This window comes from Misgurnus anguillicaudatus, chromosome 16, assembly GCF_027580225.2.
Source record: "Misgurnus anguillicaudatus chromosome 16, ASM2758022v2, whole genome shotgun sequence".
In the NCBI taxonomy this organism is placed as follows: Eukaryota; Metazoa; Chordata; class Actinopteri; order Cypriniformes; family Cobitidae; genus Misgurnus; species Misgurnus anguillicaudatus.
Genome location: NC_073352.2, coordinates 5,505,418 through 5,530,809, shown reverse-complemented (window position 1 = coordinate 5,530,809; position 25,392 = coordinate 5,505,418). Strand labels below are relative to the sequence as shown.

General features: G+C 37.9%; 1 protein-coding gene across 2 annotated transcripts in view; it reads right to left on the bottom strand.

Annotated features, from left to right (window-relative positions):
* flt4 (fms related receptor tyrosine kinase 4) overlaps positions 1–25,392 on the bottom strand; it is a 69,049-nt gene that overhangs the window by 5,792 nt on the left and 37,865 nt on the right. For both annotated transcript variants that reach the window (XM_073854052.1, XM_073854053.1), the window contains exons 6-24: positions 25,024–25,166; positions 24,424–24,595; positions 24,229–24,346; positions 23,959–24,134; positions 22,478–22,643; positions 14,787–14,913; positions 14,289–14,397; positions 12,350–12,691; positions 12,113–12,259; positions 8,883–9,014; positions 4,913–5,019; positions 4,499–4,634; positions 4,242–4,346; positions 4,023–4,136; positions 1,492–1,580; positions 1,189–1,306; positions 909–1,003; positions 567–689; positions 249–360 (exon numbers count right to left, since the gene is read on the bottom strand). In XM_073854052.1, the coding sequence (XP_073710153.1) occupies positions 249–360; positions 567–689; positions 909–1,003; positions 1,189–1,306; positions 1,492–1,580; positions 4,023–4,136; positions 4,242–4,346; positions 4,499–4,634; positions 4,913–5,019; positions 8,883–9,014; positions 12,113–12,259; positions 12,350–12,691; positions 14,289–14,397; positions 14,787–14,913; positions 22,478–22,643; positions 23,959–24,134; positions 24,229–24,346; positions 24,424–24,595; positions 25,024–25,166 (2,631 nt within the window). The remainder of the gene's footprint in view (positions 1–248; positions 361–566; positions 690–908; positions 1,004–1,188; positions 1,307–1,491; positions 1,581–4,022; positions 4,137–4,241; positions 4,347–4,498; positions 4,635–4,912; positions 5,020–8,882; positions 9,015–12,112; positions 12,260–12,349; positions 12,692–14,288; positions 14,398–14,786; positions 14,914–22,477; positions 22,644–23,958; positions 24,135–24,228; positions 24,347–24,423; positions 24,596–25,023; positions 25,167–25,392) is intronic.

Here is a 25,392-nt window from a genome sequence, read left to right as displayed (position 1 = left end):
CTTTTTTTTAAGTAAAATAGCAAAAATTCTCATTTTATCTAGAAAGGTGTATAAATATGTATTTTAGATTTAAGCAATAAAATTCTTAAAGACTCAAAAATAAAAAATATTAATATTATTTATAATTATGATTATTGTAACTATCATACTGCTATTAATATCATGAATTACTAAATACACTACTGTAAGCTACTGTAGTAAAATATGAGGATCACCATGAACCAAATATTTTTTTTCAAAACTTTTACCTAGAGAGAAAATCTCCCAGAGCAGCACTCCGAATGACCAGACGTCACTTTGACTGGTGTAAAGTTTATCAAAGATGCTCTCTGGAGCCATCCACTTCAGAGGCAGTCTGGCCTACAAATACATTTACAGGTAACATACTGCACATCAGTAACATCATACACAGAAGCTTGTTCATCATGAGTCTATTCATGTCTATGTAGAACATTAAATAAATAGTTCACACACAAAAATCTATCATCGTTCTGCAATGTTATTGGTTTACTGTTCAAGGACAAACTAGTAAAAAAACTTTCAGTCCTTAAGAGTTTCATTCTTACATTTCCTTTGCGCACATAGTCAGGATCTTTGTAGATGTCACGAGCCAAACCAAAGTCACAGATCTTCACCACGTTATTCTCCGACAGGAGGATGTTTCGGGCTGCCAGGTCTCGATGGATACACTGCCACCGTCAGACATTAATCAACATCAGTGGTGTATTTTATAGCAAATCAGCAGACAGGCTGTAACAGTTTTAGTATCTGACATAATAAATCACGTCTCTTTTTAATCAGCATGGACCACGCCGGCAGGAATCAAAGGAAGTTTGACAGTTAATAACCTACAAATCCCTGAAACATGACTAAAGATTCGTTAGAGAGCCTGAGGTGTCTGATCTTACTTTCCGAGATGCCAGGAACTCCATCCCTCGGGCAACCTGAAAGCTGTAGCATATCAAATCCTCTATGGTGAGTGGAGTCTTCCACAGATCATCCACTGCAGATAAACAAAACACAAATATATTACAGCACTTAAAAGCTTTTATGGCATAGCTCCATCTTTCAGTGCCAGTCTATGGGAGTTTTCCACCTGCATTATCATCCACCAGTTGAAAACCGAATACAATATTACATAGATTCATTAAATGTATTTGAGATTGCTTACATTCTGCCTGCTCTTACCCTGAGACTGTATCGGGGGTGTGATGTCGGAGGACGTGGACGCCTGATGTCCATTTTGACCAGCCTGTCCTGCTTCTATCATTCTCCTCACCTGACTCTGAGTTTTAGGAGAACGATCCTGTGAAGGAGAGCTTGTGTTAATCGAGCCCAAACACGTCTGAAGACCACATCATAGTCCACAGTACAGTGCATTTAGAGAGTATTCCTTCACTTTTAGCAATTTTGTTATGTTGCAGCTTGATACTACACTTGAATTAATGTTTTCTCAGTATCCCAAAATGACAAAAGTTTTCTCTCTCTCACCCTGTACGGTAAGAAGAATTCCCTCTTGGCACGGAGGAAGTTGGAAAGATTTCCATATTTACAGTATTCCACTATAACCATGAGAGGACCTGAAGATGTAGATGGAGGTCAGTGAATGAAGAGACTCAGTGAACATATAAAGCATAATTCTGCTTGGAAAAAAGTCACGAGCTGTGACTAATTAAATTGTCACTGCAAAAGTAACATAACATGCTATTATTTGAACAGTTACTGTGAATTGTCACTGCAAAAGTGACAATTTACCTAACATAATATTTTTTACACAATTACTGTAAAATTGTCACTGCAAAAGTTACGTAAGTTTTATATTTACTGTGAATTGTCACTGCAAACGTAACGTAACAAGCCATTTTTAACAGTTACTGTAAATTGTCACTGCAAAAGTTACGTAACATGCTATTTTTTATATTTACTGTGAATTGTTATTGCAAACGTAACGTAACAAGCTATTTTTGTAACATTTACTGTAAATTGTCACTGCAAACGTAATGTAACAAGCAATTTTTTATATTTACTGTGAATTGTTACTGCAAATGTGACGTAACAAGCTATTTTTAACAGTTACTGTAAATTGTCACTGCAAACATTACGTAACATGCTATTTTTATATTTACTGTGAATTGTCACTGTAAACGTAACGTAACAAGCAATATTTGAACAGTTACTGTGAATTGTCACTGCAAACGTAATGTAAAAAGCTATTTTTAAAAGTTACTGTAAATTGTTACTGCAAAAGTTACGTAACATGCTATTTTTTATATTTACTGTGAATTGTCATTGCAAACGTAACGTAACAAGCTATTTTTGTAACATTTACTGTAAATTGTCACTGCAAACGTAATGTAACAAGCTATTTTTTATATTTACTGTGAATTGTTACTGCAAACGTGACGTAACAAGCTATTTTTTAACAGTTACTGTAAATTGTCACTGCAAACATTACGTAACATGCTATTTTTATATTTACTGTGAATTGTCACTGCAAACGTAACGTAACAAGCAATATTTGAACAGTTTCTGTGAATTGTCACTGCAAACGTAATGTAAAAAGCTATTTTTAACAGTTACTGTAAATTGTTACTGCAAAAGTGACAATTTACCTAACATGCTATTTTTTAACAATTACTGTAAAATTGCCACTGCAAAAGTTACGTAATTTTTATATATACTGTGAATTGTCACTGCAAACGTAACGTAGCAAGCTATTTTTTAATAGTTACTGTAAATTGTCACTGCAAAGGTAACGTAACAAGTAATTTTTAACAGTTACTGTAAATTGTTACTGTAAAGGGACAATTTACCTAACATGCTATTTTTTAACAATTACTGTAAAATTGTCACTGCAAACGTAACGTAACAAGTAATTTTTAACAGTTACTGTAAATTGTTACTGCAAAAGTGACAATTTACCTAACATGCTATATTTTAACAATTACTGTAAAATTGTCACTGCAAAAGTTATGTAATTTTTATATTTACTGTGAATTGTCACTGCAAACATAATGTAAAAAGCCATTTTTGAACAGTTACTGTGAATTGTTACTGCAAAATTTAGGTAACAGGCTATTTTTTATATTTATTGTGAATTGTCACTGCAAACATAACATAACAAGTAATTTTTAACAGTTACTGTAAATTGTCACTGCAAATGTAATGTAACAAGCAATTTTTGAACAGTTACTGGGAATTGTCACTGCAAAAGTAACGTAACAAGTCATTTTTTTAACAGTAACTGTAAATTTTGACTGCAAAAGTGACAATTTACCTAACATGCTATTTTTAACAATTACTGTAAAATTGCCATTGCAAAAGTTACATAATTTTTATATTTACTGTAAATTGTCACTGCAAACATAATGTAAAAAGCCATTTTTGAACAGTTACTGTGAATTATCACTGCAAAAGTTACGTAACAAGCTATTTTTATATTTACTGTGAATTGTCACTGCAAATGTAACGTAACAAGCAATTTTTTAAGGTTACTGTAAATTATCACTGCAAAAGTTACCTAACATGCTATTTTTAAATTTACTGTGAATTGTCACTGCAATTCTAATGTAACAAGCTATTTTTTAACAATTATTGTAAATTCTCACTGCAAAACTTACGTAACAAGCTAGTTTTTAACAGTTACTGTCAATTATGACTGTAAAAGTAACATAACAAGCTATTTTTAACAGTTACTGTGAATTGTCACTGCAAAAGTAAGGTATTAAGCTATATTTTAATAGTTACAGTAAATTGTCACTGCAAATGTAACGTAACAAGCTATTTTTTAATAGTTAATGTGAATTGTCAATGTAAACGTAACTTAACAAGCTTTTTTAACAGTTACTGTAAATTATCACTGTAAATGTAACGTAACAAGCTATTTTTAACAGTTACTTTAACATTATTCCTAGGTTTCTTTTTGTCATTTGTTATATTACTAGTTACTGGGAGAAAGTAATATTACTAGTAACGCGTTCATGTCCTGTAAAAGGGACAGTGATAAGTACACACATACACACCATTGGGTTTGGTACATGCCCCAAGGAGATTGACAACATTGAGATGGTTTCCGATGTGAATGAGAATTTTCAGTTCTGACATTAGGGCTTTGTGTTCGCTGGCTGTCGCTCCCTCTGTGACAAACACACACAAACAGTTATAGTAAATGTAGTAGTTGTAGTACAGTATATATGTTAAAGTAAAAGTCCATTGACTGTAGTTTATAGACAAGAACATACCTTTTAACATCTTGACAGCCACTGTATTTAAGCAGGTTTTCTTGTCATGTCCATTAATTGAAGCCTCAATTACCTTCCCAAATGCTCCGTGTCCAAGAACTTTCCCTAAAAATATGAAGAATACTGTCGATTCTAAATAGTATGTGAGATTAGAAATGATTTACCACAAATCATTGTTTGTAATCAAGTGTGACCCTGTCTGTGAAATCCAGGCTAAAGTCTCATAATCTAATGATGAGATTTCAAATGAAAAGTACCAAGGCGCAGTCTGTCTCTGGAAATCTCCCATTGGCTGGAGTCATATGGCAGGTATTCACATTGATCTTCCAGTGGCACCTCCCCTGGGTCCATGATGATGGACAGATATCCAGTCTTGATATCAGCTGGGTTTACCTGTGGGACAACAACACGAGTCACTGCTGTTGACTTATAGCCTGTACGAATGCAAAAGGCGTCTTGAAGGATTGCTGAGTTGGCTACTCATGGTCAATAGTATACACAGTAAATGCTGATGTGGCTCACTAAACAGATCTATACTGAGATGATTTCAGGACACCAGATGCAGATGATAATGCACTGTGAGTTTTTTGAATGACTGAATTATTTATTACACAAGTTAAAAGCCTTTGAACTTTGTGATCTGAGCGTAAAGCCAATAAAGCTGTACTGACCCGCTTAACGTTGCAAAAGATGACAAGAAGAAGAACCCAGAAGAAGATGGCGATGACACCCGTGCCGATGAGAATCACTATCTCTACATTTGTCTTATCATCAGAACCTGGCAGATGAAGGGAACAAAAGATGTGCATTAATGTGACAATGTATTACAGCTTGTTTAATGTTGTCTGTCCTAAAACACAAACTCTCTCATCTTCTTCACTGCCTTAATTCATTGCCTTACGCCAGTGATTGACAGCATGAAGCAGTCGATCGTGTTTCCTTCAACAGTTTAAGCATACGATTTAGTAGATTTATAGATGTATCTGTTTCTCTGAAGATTATTAAGATAGATAAGGACTCATTTAGTGCTGGGCAGAGAGTGAATGACAGCGCAGTCTTCTGGCAACAGTGTGTTTTTAAATATTTCATTGATTTCTTTTAAATTGCTCAAGGTCACGACTGTTTGAAACACAATTTGCGTCACATTCGTGATTTTATGGTAAAATTACACTTTATAGTGTCAATCCACAAGCATTTAAACCATAAACAATGCACTGTCACTTTAATTGAGCGTGAGCAGCAAAAATAGAGCCAATGCCGAAACGATCGCAGCACTGCTGCTTCAGCGACGCTCCTGCCACTCAAGCACGTGCTGCTTACGCGTGCGGTGTACATGCTTTAACTTGTTAACATGGGTGCCGACGTTATATGTTTTATATGCTAAATACATTTTGTAGAAAGTAAAGCTTAATTAAATATATTTTTGAATATATTTAAAAAAAAAATATTACAAATGCTAAATACATTTAATAGCTTAATTAAATATATTTTTGAATACATTTCAAATTTTACAACGCCAAAAAATACGGCAAAATTTTTTTTTACTTAGCCAAAATAAAATCTAAATATTAAAGTACATTTTTGCAGTTGAATATATACTTAATTTGAACCTTTTCAAACCCGTTATGTTTACAGGTTTGTAACATGCAACATTTTTCTTTCAAATTCCAATGCAACATAAATACAAAAAGATACTAAATATCTTTCAAAATATACAAAAAATATATTGGTGAAAAATACATTTATGTAAACATATTTCAAAATAAATTTTAGCAGATATTTTTTGTATATTTTGGAATATATTTAAAATTATATTTGAAATATATTTTTTTCCGTATGGAATGTCATGTACAACTTCTGGTAATATGCTGGTTCGCATATGTGTTAACTTCTTAACTATAAAAATATTAATTTGTCTAATATCCAAACTGTACAGATTTTAAGATATTTTCAGGATTTTAAAGTCGCAATGAAATTGAAATGAAAAACTATATATATATATATATATATATATATATATATATATATATATATATATATATATATATATATTTTTTTTTTTTTTTTTTTTTAATTCGTTAATAAATCCAACAGCCGCTTTGACAGGGCTATACACGTCCATAAGATGTTTCTAGGTTAATAAACCATTGCCTCTTTGTTTCTACATTTAAAAGACAAAGCTGGCAATTTTTGCAATACTTTCGTTCTTTTAATAATTTCTTTATTTTATTTTATTTATAAATCACTCTGGGTTATCTGATTTATCTATTTGGCTTGTGTTTTGTTTCCTTGCACTTGAGGCATTATCCACATTTGTTCTGCACTTTGTTACTTCTGACCTTATTTTATATAAAAAAAAATATTTATTATAAACGTAAATTCTGATCTAATTTAAGTCTGTAAATTTTGGATTGCTTTTTGTTGTATCGATGTTGCGCTATTGCGTGCTGGCCATGCTTGCGCATGCAATTTAGCCGAACGGGCTAGGTGTTCTGCGTCTCATATTTAGGAGTTCATCAAACTAAACATTAAAAAACTGATGTTTTCGACAGGTATAAGTTTTAAAATGTATTTCAAACAGAGTGATTATCTTGTCAAAAGTTAAACTACAAAACAGGTAAGCCGTTTCTTTAAATTTCGGTGATGAAACGGAAAATATCTGCACCGAACTTATATTTATGCCTGACACGACTGTCTTTCTTGTGATTTAATATTATGGTCGCTGTTCACTTTAAAATGATAGAAAAGAGATTCCTGAAATAAATAATATAAGAATCATCAGGTGTTTCTGTATCTAAAGTGAATACAGAGATGATCAAAGTCAAAGCAAAGCAAGCAGTTATTTCTGTGCTAAATAATAACACGTAGTGTCTATAAAATCATTAATTTCAGTGTTTTTCTTGTTATAAATTAACGTTTAATGAATTGTATATAAAGCTTAGTTTTCATCATTTACAGTAACAATCACAAATTATTTGTCATTTCTCATTTGTCGTTTATTTTTGTCATGACTGCTTTGACGCGCTAAATCTCCAAATTAAATAAAAACACTGAATTGTAGCCGGTGTTTCCAAGGCAGGATCACGTTTGTTATTTTTTTAGGTTTAGTTATCAAAATGTATTTTTGTGTGTGATGTTCTGTAGATTGTGGCTTTAAAATGTTATGAATAATTAAACAAATGTTGCCTTACATTTTACCTTAAAAAATATATATATAAATGCATCGTCAGTTTTGTCTTCGTTCACTTGAAAGACAGTTTTGGTCACTTTATCAGAAAGTTTCTGTGAGCAGCTTGTGAAAGAAAATAAAATTTACCAATTTGTACCCGGCCCTCTCCCAACCCATGCACACACATCTGATTCGACTATCGGTCGACTATGGAAAGATTCGACAATTCTGATTCGAATATTTAAATCCTTAGTCGAGGACACCCCTAATATAATATATATATATATATAATATTGTGGTATTATTAACAAATGACTTATCTGTGAGCCTCATTATTTTTAACAAATTCGTGTGTGCTCATAATCTTTAATCAAAAATCTCCTCCCCTCCTCAAAACGATCTCTATTCACTTCCGGTCATATGGTATGGCAGGTGGCCGGGGTCCGGGAGAAGATCGCAGCGATTAGCAATTAGCAACACGACCCAACTTCAAACGATCCAATCAGATCTCAATGGACAAATTCAAATCCAGCCCTGCCTTATTTAATTTCAAAAGCCGTTTCATTCGGATATACGTCACCACGAGGAAAATAAGGCAATCGCTACTTCTGTTTCATGGCGACTTTAATATTAAAGGCGGAGTCCACGATGTTTGAAAAACGCATTGGAAAAGGAGACGGGCCGACTACCAAAACACACTTATAGCCAATGAAATCAAATCAAATGCCGGGTTGCGTATGTGTGGGGCGGGTCTATCAACAGAAGGTCCAGATTCTATTGGGGTAGGGGCGTGTTTGTTTAGGTGATTTCAAATATCAACATTGGCTTTCAAACATCATGGACTCCGCCTTTAAGATATGCTAAATATTAAGATGGCAGAAGGATAGAGAAGATTGCAGTTGGAAAAGTGTTTGTGTGTGTAATATATTATGAAATATATTATTAAATAGATTAAATTCCATTGTTACAATCTTAACATTTAAAATGTTCTCAGATAAAATATGTTACATGATTTAAAGGCAAACGTGCGTCTGTGTACAGGTTGGGCTGTACTTGTAATGGACAAATTTCTAAAAATGTCAGATATAAGGAAACGTATCAGTCCTCACTAGTGAAAAGCCTCATAAATCAACCAGTTGTGTTTTACCTAAAATCTAATAATGTCAATAGTGCTTTGTGTCAAGGTTATTTTAAAGGTAGAGGCAGGGGAAAGAAAACATCATTAGTCTGGAAAGAAATAGTGGGCACTGAAATGTCCTTATGGCCCTAATGCAATGAAACAAAGCAAGTGTGTGTGTGTGTGTGTGTGTGTGTGAGTGTGTGTGTGTGTGTGTGTGTGTGTGTGTGTGTGCATAAACGTATAGATATGTGTTTATATTAAATATCTCCAAACACAAATCTAAAAATGTAACAGAAGATAAACAGCGTAAACTGTCCACATAGCGCCCCCGTCACAAAAGAGATGTGCTCACCAATGACAGAAACGGTAGCGGAGGACTGAACACAGCCCCTCTGGTTGCAGGCCGTGCACGTGTACAGACCGGCGTCCTCCTCTCGCACTCGCTGAATGCTCAGAGTCCGATTGGAGTCCTGTAAGAGGATCCCTGCACACATCCACAAAACTGTCAATCACACAACCTGACATCTGACCACATCTCTACATACAGTATAGTCCTTAATAAAGCCTTAAAGGTTATTTGTTAGTTATGTTTGTATGCTATCTAGACTAAAAGACAAAGCATCAGAAATATTATACATTCATCAATACCACAATTATAGTTATTATTTAATTTTAAATATCAAATCAAGCAAAAAGTTGTAATATGTTAAATGTAATATAGATGCTGAGCTTGCTTGCCTTATTAAAATAGATCTGATGCTGCTGAATCTGTCATTTTAATGTCACATTTACTGAAATATGACAATTATAAATGCTATACCAACTTAAAGGGTATCTTTTTATCTGTTAAACAGTCCAAACTCTCTTCTATATAATCATCAAATACATGTAATAGTCATCAACATCAGTGCTGGATTTAGGCATGGGTAACATTGAAGGAGGGCTCAATACAAGTTAGAACCGCCAGCGATCAATGTGTTAATGAAAACCGTACGTCCTGCCCGACTTCAATCAATTTTATAGGCTTTAAAACCCGCCTGTGGTTTCTCTGTGAAAATAATTAGCTAAGTGAAAACCAGCAAATTCCAGCCAAGCACATAGAGACCTCCTGCTAATCGCGAACACTTGAACTGAATTTGCAACACATACACATCGCACTATAAATGCACTTTTACTGAGTGTGAATTCACTTATGGCCCACGATCAGCCCACATTCATCCCTGGAGATGTGTCGTTTTACTCCAGCTACATGCGATACAGTAATGAAAATATTCATCACGGGAACTGAGACTACATTAGGGTGAATGGAGTGCAAATATTTCAGTACTGGAATTACATTTTGCGTGTACAAATAGATTGAATATGTATGTGTGTGAGTGTGTTTCTTTTCCAATATGTGCTTGCTTGCCTTTGACTGCTGTGTGTATAATGTATTCTGTCTGTAATAGGGTCATTTTACATTGGGGGCCATTAGGGTTCATATGAGGGGGACTGAATAACACGCAGAAGAATGGAAAGGGGATCAAAGTGAAGAAAGTGTTAATATGCAGCAGAGAAAGCAACCTATAGTATTCATATTCTTCACCTCACATATCCTGGCAAACAGTATACAGTCTATACCAGGGCTTGTCAACTGGTGACCTGCTCCCAATGGCACCCTTCCAATCATCTTCGACCATCCTGCACACCGGTCATCTTTGTCTGATGTAAAATCAGTGTTGAAACCACTGTACATGACAAATGACGGCCGATAAACCGGAAGAAGAGTCGGAAAGAGCTGCGTGGGGTGCCAACCATCTAATTATCAGATCCAGTTTGAGCTTTGGATGCATTAAAAAATATAAACTTGTGCGACTACACCGCATGTAACATGCCGACTGGAAGTGATGTATTTTAATGTGTCCCAATCAAAACACTGTGTGCAATAATTATTGATTATTTTTTGTTTAACTTTATCAGTAACACTTGAATCCTTTAAAGACTATTGATTACTGATAAGTAAATGATTAAGTATAAATATATTCATAGATAAAGGCTCTTGAGCTGGAATGAGCTTTTCTCCCATGTTGAACTGAAATTTCATTACGACTGCCACTAGGGGGCGAACTCTGACAGTCGCATCCAAATGTAGTGTACGATGAAAATGCATTTTAGCCTACACTCACCTAAAGGTTTTATTATTAGGAACATCATACTAATATTGTGTTTGAAGCCCTTTTCCCGTCAGAACTGCCTTAATTCTATGTGGCATTGATTCAACAAGGTGCTGAAAGCATTCTTTAGAAATGTTGGCCCATATTGATAGGATAGCATCTTGCAGTTGATGGAGATTTGTTGGCTGCACATCCAGGGCACAAAGCTCCCGTTCCACCACATCCCAAAGATGCTCTATTGGGTTGAGATCTGGTGATTGTGGGGGCCATTTTAGTACAATGAACTCATTGTCATGTTCAAGAAACCAATTTGAAATGATTCGAGCTTTGTGACATGGTGCATTATCCTGCTGGAAGTAGCCATCAGAAGATGGGTACATGGTGATTATAAAGGGATGGATATGGTCAGAAACAATGTTCAGGTAGGCCGTGGCATTTAAGAGATGCCCAATTGGCACTAAGGAGCCTAAAGTGTGCCAAGAAAACATCCCCCACACCCTTACACCACCATGGATCCATGTTCTCATTCTGTTTATGCCAAATTCTGACTCTACCATCTAAATGTCCCAACAGAAATCGAGGCTAATCAGACCAGGCAACATTTTTCCAGTCTTCAACGGTCCAATTTTGGTGAGCTCATGCAAATTGTAGCCTCTTTTTCCTATTTGTAGTGGAGATGAGTGGTACCTGGTGGGGTCTTCTGCTGTTGTAGCCCATCCGCCTCAAGGTTGTGCGTGTTGTGGCTTCACAAATGCTTTGCTGCATACCTCGGTTAACGAGTGGTTATTTCAATCAAAGTTGCTCTTCTATCAGCTTGAATCAGTCGGCTCATTCTCCTCTGACCTCTAGCATCAACAAGGCATTTTCGCCCACAGGACTGCCACATACTGGATGTTTTTCCCTTTTCACACCATTCTTTGTAAACCCTAGAAATAGTTGTGCGTGAAAATCCCAGTAACTGAGTTGTGAAATACTCAGACCGGCCCGTCTGGCATCAACACCCATGCCACACTCAAAATTGCTTAAATCACCTTTCTTTCCCATTCTGACATTCAGTTTGGTGTTCAGGAGATTGTCTTGACCAGGACCACACCCTAAATGCATTGAAGCAACTGCCATGTGATTGGTTGATTAGTTAATTGCATTAATAAGAAATTGAGCAGGTGTTCCTAATAATCCTTTAGGTGAGTGTATATGGGTGTATTTTAAAACCTGATGTGGCCCTCAAGTCAAAAACGTTTGTCCACCCCTGCTCTAGAAGGTCCCTACAGTCTAAAGTAGTTCAAAAGATTTATTTTATTTTATTTGGTAAATATCATTGACGTCTGGGAAACAAACAATGCAGACTGAGTTATGTGCTAAAGTTTAATTCTTATGTTCAGGGGTTTGTTTAAATCACAAACTGGTAGGACGGATATCGGTGACTGACCTGATATCTGATGAAGGGGTTGGTTGTCTTTGAACCAGGAGAGCTGGGGAGAGGGCGTACCCTCCACATCACACTCCATCTGAAGCGATTCACTCACATTTACTGTCTGATTGATGGGGTTATGACGATAGCGAGGTGCTTCCAGTGCTGAGGACAGAGAAAGACGGTCATAAAGGCCTTTCATTTTGCTTTGGTCTGAAATGATTCTGCCAGTACTGGGACTTTATTGAATTTCACCTTTGACCGGGATGTACTTGCGATGACAATGCTTCTCGCCACTGCGACGGTTGTGCACCTCACACACATAGTTGCCCTCGTCCTGCGGCTGGATGTTTGGGATGGTGAGCTCTAAGACCCAGTTGTTACTGGAGGTCTGAAAGGAAAGCTTCCCTCCCAGAGACTCGGCGTACTGATGCAAACTCTTACAGTCCAGCTCTGGAGGAACAGCCTGCGGGTCCAGACGGTACCACTGCAGGTTCTCATACGTGTAATTATCTGCATTGCACTTCAGTCGCACCATATCTTGCTCCAGGGGCTCCTCCGAGGGCTCCATCTCTATACCAAAGCCTTCTGGGATAGCTAAGCCAAAGACAGATACAGTCAATGAAGGATTCGGATGTGCAGTGACAGCAATGTGATGAAAACACATTCAATTGTCTGAGGAAAACATGTGCATTGCTATGTGGTAACCAAGGGGTTCAGGCCAGTTGCTATGTGGTTGCTACGGTGTTCCTTGCAGTGGATAGGGTGCTCTTATTGAGTGCGTTTACATGCACACGCGCACGTCTTACGCCGATTATGCTTAATAAACTGATAACATGTGGGGTCATGTAAATGCGTAACATGGAAAGCCCATAAACGGCGTTAGCAAAAACCGATCGGCACAGGTAGCTTTTTTGCTCATTACCACGATGCGTGGCATGTAAACACCTTAACCGGCTTTCTCACGGTTTTGTCCATGTGCGCATGTCTCCGCGTGTGAAAGATAAACGTCAGGCGCGGAAGTAAGCACAAAGTAATGCATAAAAGTCTCTGCTCTACTAAAGCAGTTGGCAGAGAAACTGCGAAAATAAAAACTGATGTTTTATCTGCAGATTCTGGAGACATGAAAAGAGATAAAACAATATAGCTAAAGAAAAAATATGACGTCGGCTTTTTGAGCGACTATTTTGTACTACAGGCGATGACGTCAGTACCTGCGAGGACAAATCTCATTTGTCCCATGTAAACGCAGTTGTCTGCATAGCCGGTTTATTGATTTGCATGTAAACGCAAGATTTTTGATAGTTATCCGCTTATTCTGTGCATGTAAACGCACTCATTGACCCAACCCATAAAAAATGTATTTCAAATCTCAATTATTTCTGTTAGACATCAATGAGATTAAATGGAGAGCAAACTTCAGCTTAAGTCTTCAGATATTTCTCCTGTACCCCCTCACAGTATTCAGGACAGAAGCGGTCGAAAGTGGACAAAAGAGACAGATTTAAATACCAGGTGTAAACGTGATGTGTCTCTCTGGTCCACTTGTGATCCAATCAATGAAAACACATCTAAATACCAAGTGTAAACAACCCCTAAGTTGGGTAAGAAAGCACCACCTAGTGGATAATAGCAGAAATATGGATTGCCGTATAAACTCGTCATTGGCAGGGAAGTGTTCAGGGAAGTGTTCTCTCTTAATAGATGAGATAACTTGTCAATGGTTGGGAAAGAGTTAATCAAACACATTAACCTCCTCCCCTCTTCCAAACGACGTCTCTTCACTTCCTATCCAGAGGAATGACGTGAGGGCGGGGCTATCGGAGACTTGTTTCTGCCGGGAAAGACTACATCTGTTTCATGGTGACTTTAATTCTTCATGCTCTCATTGTCTCATTTGTTTCTATTTTGATTTCCCCAAAGCAATTTTTGCAGAAACATCTGAGCCAAACTTGATTTCTACATGAAACACAACTGAGAACTCAAATCTATGAAAAGGGAAACATCTGAGCAATAAACATTTCTTCTGGAAAGACCACACCCCCAAGTCATAAAAGCAAGAATATAAAAAACATTTGGCGGCTATTCAGAGCTGCTTGTGGATTGGAGGTACATTGTATCTATCCAATCTCTGGAAATTGATCCCATGGCTATTGCTACCAGTTAAGCTACAGAAATTGTTGGTGAAACTCACTTGTTACATAGAAATAGATCAAGCGTTCATCTTTTCCCACTTTGTTCTCAGCCGAGCACTTGTACATGGCGGACACGTTGGCGTTCTGAATCACCACACGGCCTACAGACTGTGGAAACAACAAAAACAATTAAGATTGATTTCTTCATTTTGAATCCCAGCAAAAGTACATTGTTTGAAACTGCACTGCTCTTCTCTTTTCCCATGGCAACACACAGGATATGACCTCACAGATGTGACAGAAAACAGGAAGAGAGTGTCAAGTTAATGTCTGTTTATTCCTTCTCCATCCAGGAAGCAAGCACTGCAAGATGGGTTTAAATATTTCGAAAGTGGAAATTGTAACACATTTGCCCCTCCACCCCTGGATGTAAGATTTCGGATATGTGGCGCATAAAAAACAATCAGGGTTGGGTTCAAGTTAAGGACACTTGATTCAATTTCGATTCACACATTTAAGGGAAATGTTCAAGAAAGAATTAAAACAGGAAGGCAAACCTTTTCTTTTCCATCCACCATCTCGGTCAAAGGTTCGATACTCTCGATAGGATTGACAGTGTGGTCTAGATCTAAATCTATCCAGTCTTGACAGACGGCAATCTTATCTCGTTGGCCCCTTCGGCCCCTTTGGAAAGAGAATAGAAGGTCAGATTTAAAAAATACATGCGAATAAAACATTATAATTGAAACAAGCATCATAAACCAATGTATGCGTGCAGGAGAAATGGTAAACAGAGGGATGGAGAGCGGGAGTATCAGGATGCAGGATGTGCACATTGACAGTTCCTACACCAGGAAGGGCTTTGAGATGCGTCGTCTGCCTTCCTGTGTGTGGACACGAACTGAGGATACGAATGAAGGCCACATACACACTTTAAAGATCAGTAAAATAAGAAAATATACAGCTCTGTTGCACAACCTATTGACCTGCCCTACCAAGAGAGCATTTAAAGGTGGACTTAAGTTGCCACACTCCAAGACAGCATTGTTGAGTTTCCTTTGTTGACTAGCAATCCCAGAATGCAATTTTTTCTTAAAGGAATAGTTAACCCATTAAGAATGAACACATAATTGACTCAATTTAATGCAATCCTAAATGTGTATGGCTTCTTGTCTGTAATTAAGACAAGCATTGGTGCAACAACGACCCCCTTACTTACAGACATGGAGCCAGCTGTCTGCCATTTTGCGTGTCAACTTTTTAAGAGGATATATGATGAAAATCTGACTTTTCCATGTTTAAGTGCTATAATTGGGTCCCCAGTGCTTCTATCAACCTAGAAAATGTGATAAAAAGATCAACCCAGTAACTTAGTTTAGGTAAACCATACTCTGCAAGCATGTAGAGGGCTGCATTGGGGCAACGCAAATCTCGCGGGAGCGGGCGCGTTCACCTTTGCTGGGTTTTTTTTGCGGGAGAGCCGCGGGTCCCGGTGGGATTTTGCATGTAATAAAAATGGGGTCAACACATGAAGTTGAGAAGAAAATTAAGCTAAAGATTATGTGGGACATACCGCGGCAACTTCGGGAAGCACATGCCCAATGCTGTTATACACTATGTGCCTCGCGTCTGGAAGAACTGGTGAGCACTAGTGACAAATCAGGTTGTTAACAGTTAAACTGTTTGTTTGGTTAATTAATCATTTGATGCGTGTGTATCATGCAGTATACGTTTGAAAACTGAGGTTTTGTTTTAACGGTTAATGTTACAAAACACTGCTTAAAAAATGATGTCATTTTAACTGCGTAAAACCTTACGCGGAGCGAAGGCTGAGTCAAATTCTTGGTTTCAATGCGGTCGTTAGTACGAATTCAGTACTGTTTGATCTTACAGAAATTATAGTATTGCAAATATTATACTCTAACCCCAAACGCAAGCAAAGTTTAAAGTTTGAGGACATGACAAAGTACTCTATCAAACACACTCGAAACACCAAGTAAGAGCCCGGAGCGAACGAATAAACATAGGCTACATAACAGACTGCACGGTCGGCATATGAATATCTTCTTTATTTGGTTTGACGTGTTTTTGTGAAGAAAGACAACCATATTTAGCCTACTTGCTCCGGTGAAAGCCTGTTCTTCTCACTAATGCCAGCAGAGAAAAGTCTGCTTAAACAGGCATTTGCAGTTCCGCTTTCATATAGAGCACCACATATAATAAATGTTCTCCGTTTCGTTTTTCATGTCTGTCTCGTTTAGCTGTAATGACAAAATAAAATAAGCCATAACAAGAAGCTAACAAATCTCTCATGATGTGCGCTGATGCGGCAGAGAAGCACGTCAAAATTAAACCTGAGCCGGTGGACAAAAGCAGACAACCAGGTGTTAACTCTAAATACTTAAATTAGTCTGCGATCTGAATTGCCAAAACAATCAGACATACAAACAGATACATGTTCATGTATATGTAATTTATATTTGATGTATATTTACATTAAAGACTGTAAAAGACAATGCATGAAGTGAAAACATTAAATGAATAGTAGCATTTACCCTGCGGTCAGTGCGGTGGCGCATTAAAAAACAAACTAACATTCCAATAGCATCTTTTCCAATAGAATTATTATTGCAGATCGAATATTCGACCATTCCTGCACATCCCTAATTTTAAACACAATAGTGTTGAAAGTCTGTTATTCTGGATGTTAATCTGAACAAATGTTTTGTATGAGCATGCATTTGTGTACAGTTTTCACAAGCTCTGAGAAAATTCGAGGGAGCGGGTGGGAGTAGACACAAATATTGCGGGTGCGGGCGGGACTGGAACACGGAGGTTGCGGGAGCGGGCGGGACTGGTCATAAATTCAGTGGGTGCGGGCGGGCGCGGGCGGGCGGGCGCGGGTTTAAAAAACAATCCCGCGCAGGGCTCTACAAGCATGTGAAAAAATAGGTCATTGAAATTTGGCTCCCCGTGTGATGTCAGAAGGGGATAATACCATCCCTTAATCTGCACTATCCAACCACGCCACTGCCATTTAGTGCAGAGATCAGCTTTGCAATTAAAAGGACAAACACAAAAACAGCACATTTTTGCTCACACCTACAAAGTGCCAATTTTAACATGCTATAATAAATTATATGATGGGTATTTTAAGATAGAATGTCACATTATGTACTCTGGGGGCACCAAAGATTTACATTTGACATCTGAAGAATGTCTTGTGAGATGTCCCCTTGCTTTTTGGTATGGAATATTATTAACCTTTCCATCTTGGATTAAATTTTCTTTGACAGAGCTAGGGCCATTCTAGTGCAAAGATAAATGCAATAATGGCAAAAAAGCTATCTTAGAAGTCAATGTTATTTATTATAACAGCCTTCAAGATGCCTTCAAAACTCTTAAGTAGCCAACTCAAAAGAGTTTGACTAATATCCACCAAATATTACAGTCGTAAAATGAAATAAATAGCCTGATGCTGAGAAACAATTACTGCTGATAAACATACAGTATAGTGAAACCAAATATATTGAATATTAACATGGCTGCAAAAGGGTGAGTTTAAGAAAGCTAAAGGTGTTTAAAACTATGCATGTACACCATGGGTGTGAATTGTCACTGGTCTTACGATTTGATTCAATTCGATTCAATTATTATGTCAACGGTTCGATTCAGTCCGATTTTGATGCATCCTCAGTTTTATTGCAAAATTATTGCACAGCACAGGTAAGTCTTTCTCTCTCAATTTTCAGAGAAAATACTTCAAGCCTCTTTCACATGCTGGCGTGTAAGTTGTTTTCTTGTTGTTTAGATGACACATCACTCAGACCTCGGCCTTCTCCTTCACACTACGCTCTGTCTGAGCAAAGCACTATAAATTTCCATAAAGTCCAGTCCTAACCTCTCCACTCTCCCCAGCTGTCTTATGTCCAACAAGCATGGAAGAAATGCTGCCACCGCACCACTCGCACAGACTTTAACTCAGAGAAAACAATCATCGCTTCTGAAAACAGAAGAAAATGTGGTCTCCGACCAGTTAGAGACCATGGGCATGTCGCCAAATGGGACAAAGACTATCCGCTCTGAACTCCATGTGAACCGTAAGCACTCGTTATTCAATAGCGATTGAAGAGCTTTGTCGGATCAGCTAATTTTCTCATTGAATCAGTACTAGGGGTGGGCGGTATGACAAAACAATCCATTTTATTTAACGGTAACAAAATATATTTCCCGGTATACATTAGTTTATATTGTTTTCATAAAAATTTGCCACTCACTATAGCTCACTAAATGCTCACCACAGTTTAAAATATGGGAAAGTTAAAGTGCTCAGAAGATAACAATAGATTAAGGGCTCTATTTTAACAGTCTAAGCGCATGGTCTAAATGGGCGTGTCCGCATCCACTTTTGCTAATTTAACGACTGGAAAAATGGTTTGTGCGCCAAGCACACGGTCGAAAAGGGTTGTTCATATTGTTTTAATGAGTAATGGGTGTGTTTTGGGCATAACGTGCAATAAACCAATGAGAGTCTCAGCTCTCATCCCCTTTAAGCATTACTTAAAAATGTTTCTTATCTCACCATATCCAGGTACAGAGTCATCATATACAATAAATCCGTGAGGTAGCCTTTAAAAAAAACATTTTAAAACAGATGCATTTGTTTAAAGCAAAGCATTTATTTACATTACTACAGGTGAAGGAGCTCTTTATGCCTCTAACGTCTTATAATCAGTCCTCATTTATGTCCAAGAGACTCAATAATAATCTTTTACATTTTAATCCTTTAATCTTTCATATTTAAAAGAGTTTTTGTGCTGCTGCGTATTCATGTTTGTGATAAGCAAACCCGCGTTGTCGTCCCGTTTATAGGCGCATATTACAAATGCGCTCTTTAAATAACAAAAAAACATATTGTGCCATTGACTTTAGACTTTAGAGCAGGTTTTTGTGGGTCAATGGCGTAGTCTATTTAGTTGCCTCAAAATAGCAACGCGCCAACAATGCGCCTGAACACACCTCGTTTTATTATGAGGGAACTAAAATGGACTACGCCATTGTGACCAACAAAAACCTGGTCTAAAGTCTAAAGTTAATGGCGCAATATTTTTTTGGTTATTTAAAGAGTGCATTAGTAATTTGCGCCTATAAATGGGATGACAACACGCGTTTACTTATCACGCACATGGATGCGCAGCAGCACACAAATGTTTTAAAATATGAAAAATTTAAGGATTCAAATGTAAAAGATTATTACTTAGTCTCTTCAACATAAATGAGGATCGATTACGAGACGTTAGAAGGCATAATCCTCAACTGTGGATAATATAATTATGCCGCAATAGTTAGTCTGTCTGAAACTAAGCTGATTAAACCACATCACTGTGTGACACTTGCATTACATGTGAACGGCCCCTACGCTAATATGATTTTGTTTTTCTCTCCCTGTCTCGTACTCGACCCCGAGGACAATGGGACAAACAGACCCAGTTCCGGTAGATGTGAAAGTCCGGTAGAAGAGAGCTAACTCTCATAAGTATATTGCACGTAATATGCCCAAAACACGCCCATTACTCATTAGGGAGAATAGGAACAATCCTTTTAGACCATTTTTCCCGTCGTTAAATTAGCAAAAGTGAATTTGTACATGTCCGTTTAGACTGTGCGCCGTGCGCTTTAGACCATGGCCTTAGATCGTTAGTATTTCGGGCAGTGGCGGCTCGTAACTGCTCATCCGAGGAGGCGCTAATTCAAAATAAGTGTTCGGATTGTCACGTGTGTGGTTCCCTTTTCCAAAATATGTGTCCTGCATGTCGAGAGATCCTGTGACAGTGGCGGATTTAGCAAATTGGGGGCCCTAGGCGAAGGTATCTTTTACTCCAAAATGAAGATGGAAAGCAGAGGTCACACAAAGTGCAGCACTACACAAACCAATAGAGAATAAGTCAATGGGGCAAAAACAGCCACGAACAGTAAATGAGGGAGAAATAATTTAAATCTGATGCTGCCCAAAAACTAGCAATGCAAAAAAGCCAATGTTGTTACTTATCTTTCACATACCCAAGGCTGTGATAAAAGGTTTTAAAAAATCCAGTCTACAATCACTTTTTATTAAAACTATGTTTTCTTTGATGTTTTCTTCACAAACATAACAAAAGGGTTGTGAATTTTACCACAATGTATTTTGAAAAATGTTCAAAGCAGTTTCCCAAAATATGTGTCAACATAAGATTTTTCACCAAAAATCATTCCATTTGCTGAAAGTTGTGGCCAAATTAAGACTCAACAGCAACCCATAGTGGACGAAAACATCCCCAACATAACATCAGCAGGGCTCCAGACTAACATTTGAGACTAACATTTGCCTTACTGTAAATCATTAAACTTACAATCAACTTTTTATTACTTTGTTGTAAAAGCTTTAGGCTACTTTAACACAGACTTGAGTAAAGAAATCACATTCTTGTGCTGTAATCACTACAAAATGTTTTCATGCACTCTGAAGATATCATTTGGCCAGGACTTGTAATCTGAGGTACTGATCACAATGTATTAAGTTTTTTCTGACTTCTAGCGTGAATACGCAGTTTTCAGCGCTATTTTTAGGCTTTCATTGATAAAACTAAATCTCCGCCTCTTTTATTAGTGTCATTTTGCGAGCGTGTGGAGGTTGTTGGGAGATTATTTTATCAACTGCGCTGAAATATCAAAAAAAGCTTTTACATACAAAACAATCAGGGCAGAAGCGGTTGAAAGTGGACAAAAGAGACGGATTTAGAGAGGTGATATGCACCTGAACTGTGATAGAAAGGCAGGGGAGCGGGCAACAACAGGAAGAGTGACTGAATGCGTCGCAGACGTAATCGCCTGCGCATTATATTAATATAATTGTATTTAAATTTCACAGTCCAGCCAGTGCGACATTTAATAAAAAATATGCGACTATTTACTCACAGTCTGGAGCCCTGTAGGGTTACATTAGTTTTTTTTCTGTAGTAACATTAGGCTATTTACTTCACCACAAAATAATTTTTATCAATGTTGACTCACCAAAGCCCCATTTTCGCGTTTATTTTTGTCTTGATACGTCTCTGTTCGTGTACTTTCCCAGTCCCCGTGTTGTGTTTATCTTTCGCGCCCCAGCGCGCACCGTTATGGACTAGTCCATTTCATTGTGAAAGAAGGGGGTGTAAGTGTTTAGTGACAGAACATGAACTGGACATTTTAACTACTATTTCAAAGTTTCAACGTATTTCTTAAGAATATTAATACAATTTACAATGCTTTTGAAGTGTTCGTGATGATAATTCAATTCAATTCAATTTTATTTATATAGCGCTTTTCACAATACTCAATTGTTTCAAAGCAGCTTTACATTAATAGAAGCAGTAAAAGCACAGAAAAACGATTTTATTTATTTATGTAGGCTATTTATTAGGTTGGATGGGGGCCCCCCTAATTTGACCGCTGGTGGGAGGCCCCAGGCGGCCGCCTACCTATGCCTCTATGGTAAGACCGCCTCTGTGTGTGCATCACGTGTTTTGTCAAAATAAGTGCCTGCTGCACATGCGTCAAAACCGTTTATGATAAAAGAGATGCTCACGTTCCCAAAATACATGCTAGACACTTCCTTAACAGTAAACTCTGATTACGCATGAGATTATGCCAGTATCTGGCAAACACGAGCGTCTGTTTTCAAGTTCAAGGCAGCAGGCACTTATTTTGGCGTGACACGTGATGCAGACACAAACTCTCGACGCGCAGAACACATATTTTGAAATTTCGAACCACACAGATGACAAGCTACATACATGTTGTGACGAACTTCGCATCATGTGCCCTCAAAAAAAGAAGTCACCAGCCGCTGCTGATTTATGCATACAGTACATTAAAATAGCCAATATGTAAAATTAAAAGTATGAATATATGCACAAACCTCCAGGCAGGATAAAAACCTGTATATGATAGACGGATCTTTGATATGGATATTATAAATATGACAGGCAATGACTATGGAGTCTGTTTTAAGATCTTGACGCTGTTTACTTTTTATAACTGTTGCGTCTCTTTCTCATCTTTCTGATCAGAGATGTTTTTCAGACTACATCGCTCCAGCAGGGCACGTGTCACTGATATAAACTCGAGTTTTGTCTTAGCTTGCTTAAAGTTTAGAAAACTTTACAACTATTAGCATTATGTGCCTCAAACTTGACTGAACGAAAGCAAAGCTCAAAACCTTGTTACTTACAAAGTTCTTCGGGTGCTGTTAAGACCACAGGGGCTCCACGGTCTCCACTGCCAGGTGATGATGGCCGGGGGATTGCCGGTGGCTGTACAGGTCAGGGTCTGTCGACTGCCCTTCCTGTAAGGGTTTGTGGGTGCTGATGCCTCTTTCTCATGAATCTGAGGAGGAACTGCACACGACAATCAAGAGAAATGTTACCCTGTCTGTGAAATCCAGGCTGAAGTCTCTCATATGAGATTAAGAGTTTGAGTTCAAATTCATTTTAATTGTTGACAGCATAGATATGTATAATTAATGCTAGATGTCTTACTGCAGAGTCTCTATAACGTCATCACCTGGCGGCCATCTTACCTCAGACAGCTCGCTCACTCCTAGTATTGTGTTTAATGGTGCAGTTACTTTTAAATGACCATAACTTGTTCAATTTTCTATCAATTTTCAAACGGTTTGGTTTCTTACAAACATTATTAATGTGGCTATAATTCTGGATGCTTTAACATGATTCATGAAAATTATTCATAAGTATGCAGTGCCATAGATACATCTCTGACGTTTATAACAAACCAAACTGTTTGAAAATCGGTAGAAAATTGAGCAAGTTATGGTCATTTAAAAGTACATGCTCTATTTAACGCAATGCTACGATTGAGCAAGCTGTCTGAGGTAAGATGGCCGCCACATGCGGACGTTCAATTGGCCAGCAGAGCGAGCGAGACATCTAGCCTTTATTATACATATCTATGGTTGACAGGGCCTTACTCAGTCAATATTAAAGATATCAAGGTTTTATTTGAACATAATGTACTTTACATTTTGTAGGATGATTTTTTTTGTAGTAAATTACTTTAGCTGATTTTTCACATACTGGGTCACTAATTTAGAACAAATATTTAGTAGTCATCTACATATGCTAGACTAGAGTAAGGGGCTGGACACACCAAAACTTTTAAACGTGGCTGAAAACACCTTGAGGATGCCGAATGGCAGCTGTTTTTCAGCCGAGCGCTTTGGTAGCTCTGATACTTTAGCTGTGAGCCGGTTGGTTGCTGTGGTAATGTCCCGCCCCTCCTCCACTGTAATTGGACGACCATGTGAGAACTGACATTGACAAGCAGAGCTTTTCACTCAAAGTTAAATATTTTTTAACTCTCGGCGCTCAGCGCTAAGCACGAAAAAACCCAGAGCGACGGTTTTCAGCGCGGAGAAAACCCGCTAGCTGCTTGCTCATTTGAAAAATGCCGAGTTTCCATTGGAATCAATTGAAAACTTGCGCCGGCTGCGGGCGTAAACGCTTTGGTGTGTCCAGCCCCTAAAAGTTGACAGAATAAACATACAGTACATTTTGTCCACTGATATTAAAATGCACCTGCCAGCAACTAGCAAGTAGTAAATCAAGTTTTATTGGACAAATCCTTTAAAAGATAGAAAATTAAAGATTAACCAAATATACAACCCCCGAAATATTTAATGCGAGCGCAAATTACCGTTGACTATGAGAGTAAAGTTGAGTTTTTTCTCCAGAGCAGCTGCCGTGTTTCTCAGTATGACTGCGTATTCTCCAGCATCTTTATTACATACATCTCTGATCTCCAGAGCCTGCTGCTGGACCTTAAACCTGCTGAACTCTGGACGTCTGCTGATCACTTTACCATTCTTATACCTGTACACACATACAGACATAGTACCTAATAATGCTGTATCCGGGTCTATGAATGGACCCTTATTATAAAGTGTTAGACCTGGATTGGTATTACCATAGAGTTTCTGGTAAAGGGTATGCTGATACTTTCAACGACAGCCGGACAGATTTTTGTCCAACTTTAGCCTCTACGATTGATCCATTCCTGTAGTCCAAACTAATGAAAGGCTTCTCTGTAAAGTAAACATATGCGTTACACAAGTCTTGTTGTTTATCGAGTCACGAGCAGGACTTTTAAACTGTGATTTACCATGAACTATGACTGCAGTAGTGAGATGTCGAGTTTTCTCCACACTTCCAGCAGAGCAGGTGTAGTAGCCGGTGTCGTCCACGTGAACATTACGAATGGTAAGGATGCTGGAGGCTTCAGTGGCTTTATCCAGGACATTACGCACGGGTTGAAAACTGGCCAGCCTGTTCTCCTGTTACCGTACAATTACGGTAAAGAGAAGATTTGATCATGAAAAACACAAAAAATAACCGGACACGGTATGGAAATGAGAAGATGGGGTGAAAATGTGCTGAAATGTAATGAAACGGTTGTTATGACATGAAATGTTGGAATAAAGCAAGTGCGGAAATGAAATAGTGGAGATTATAAATAAAGACTGTATAGATTTATGAGCAGTTACCGGTCTGACAAGCACAGGAGTTTGGGAAAATAATGAATATGAATCAGATTTACTACTACAGAATTCAGTTGCATGAAAGCCATTGGATGTTTGTTCACAGGCTGGTTCTTTCTTTAATGAGATTAAGGTTGTTTATTCTGAATTGGACAGGTCGGGTTCTCTCATGCAGTGCATTACACTGATAAGCACAAACACACACAATCTGGCCTGCTCATTACCTTTTGGCCCGGGTATTCCCACTTGAATTCCACAGCGGTGTCGAACTGGACCAGAGCCGTACAGTTGAGCACCAGAACCTCCCCCTGCATCAGCTCCACTGGCGAGTCCTCGGGAAACAGCTTCAGCTCATACAATTTAGATCCTGATGGGTGTGGTGAATAATATGAGCAGTCATTGTCAGGACATTTGAACGCTGTGATTGAATATGCTGCATGAAACACTATTTTTTTAGATCATTTTTGTTTAAGATAATTTTTTGGGCATTATTTTTGGATTTTTAGTGTGCTTGCTATGGGGTTGCTAAAGTGTTCTGAGTGATTTTTTTGTGCGGTTGTTATAGGGTTACTAAGATGTTCTAAGTGATCTTT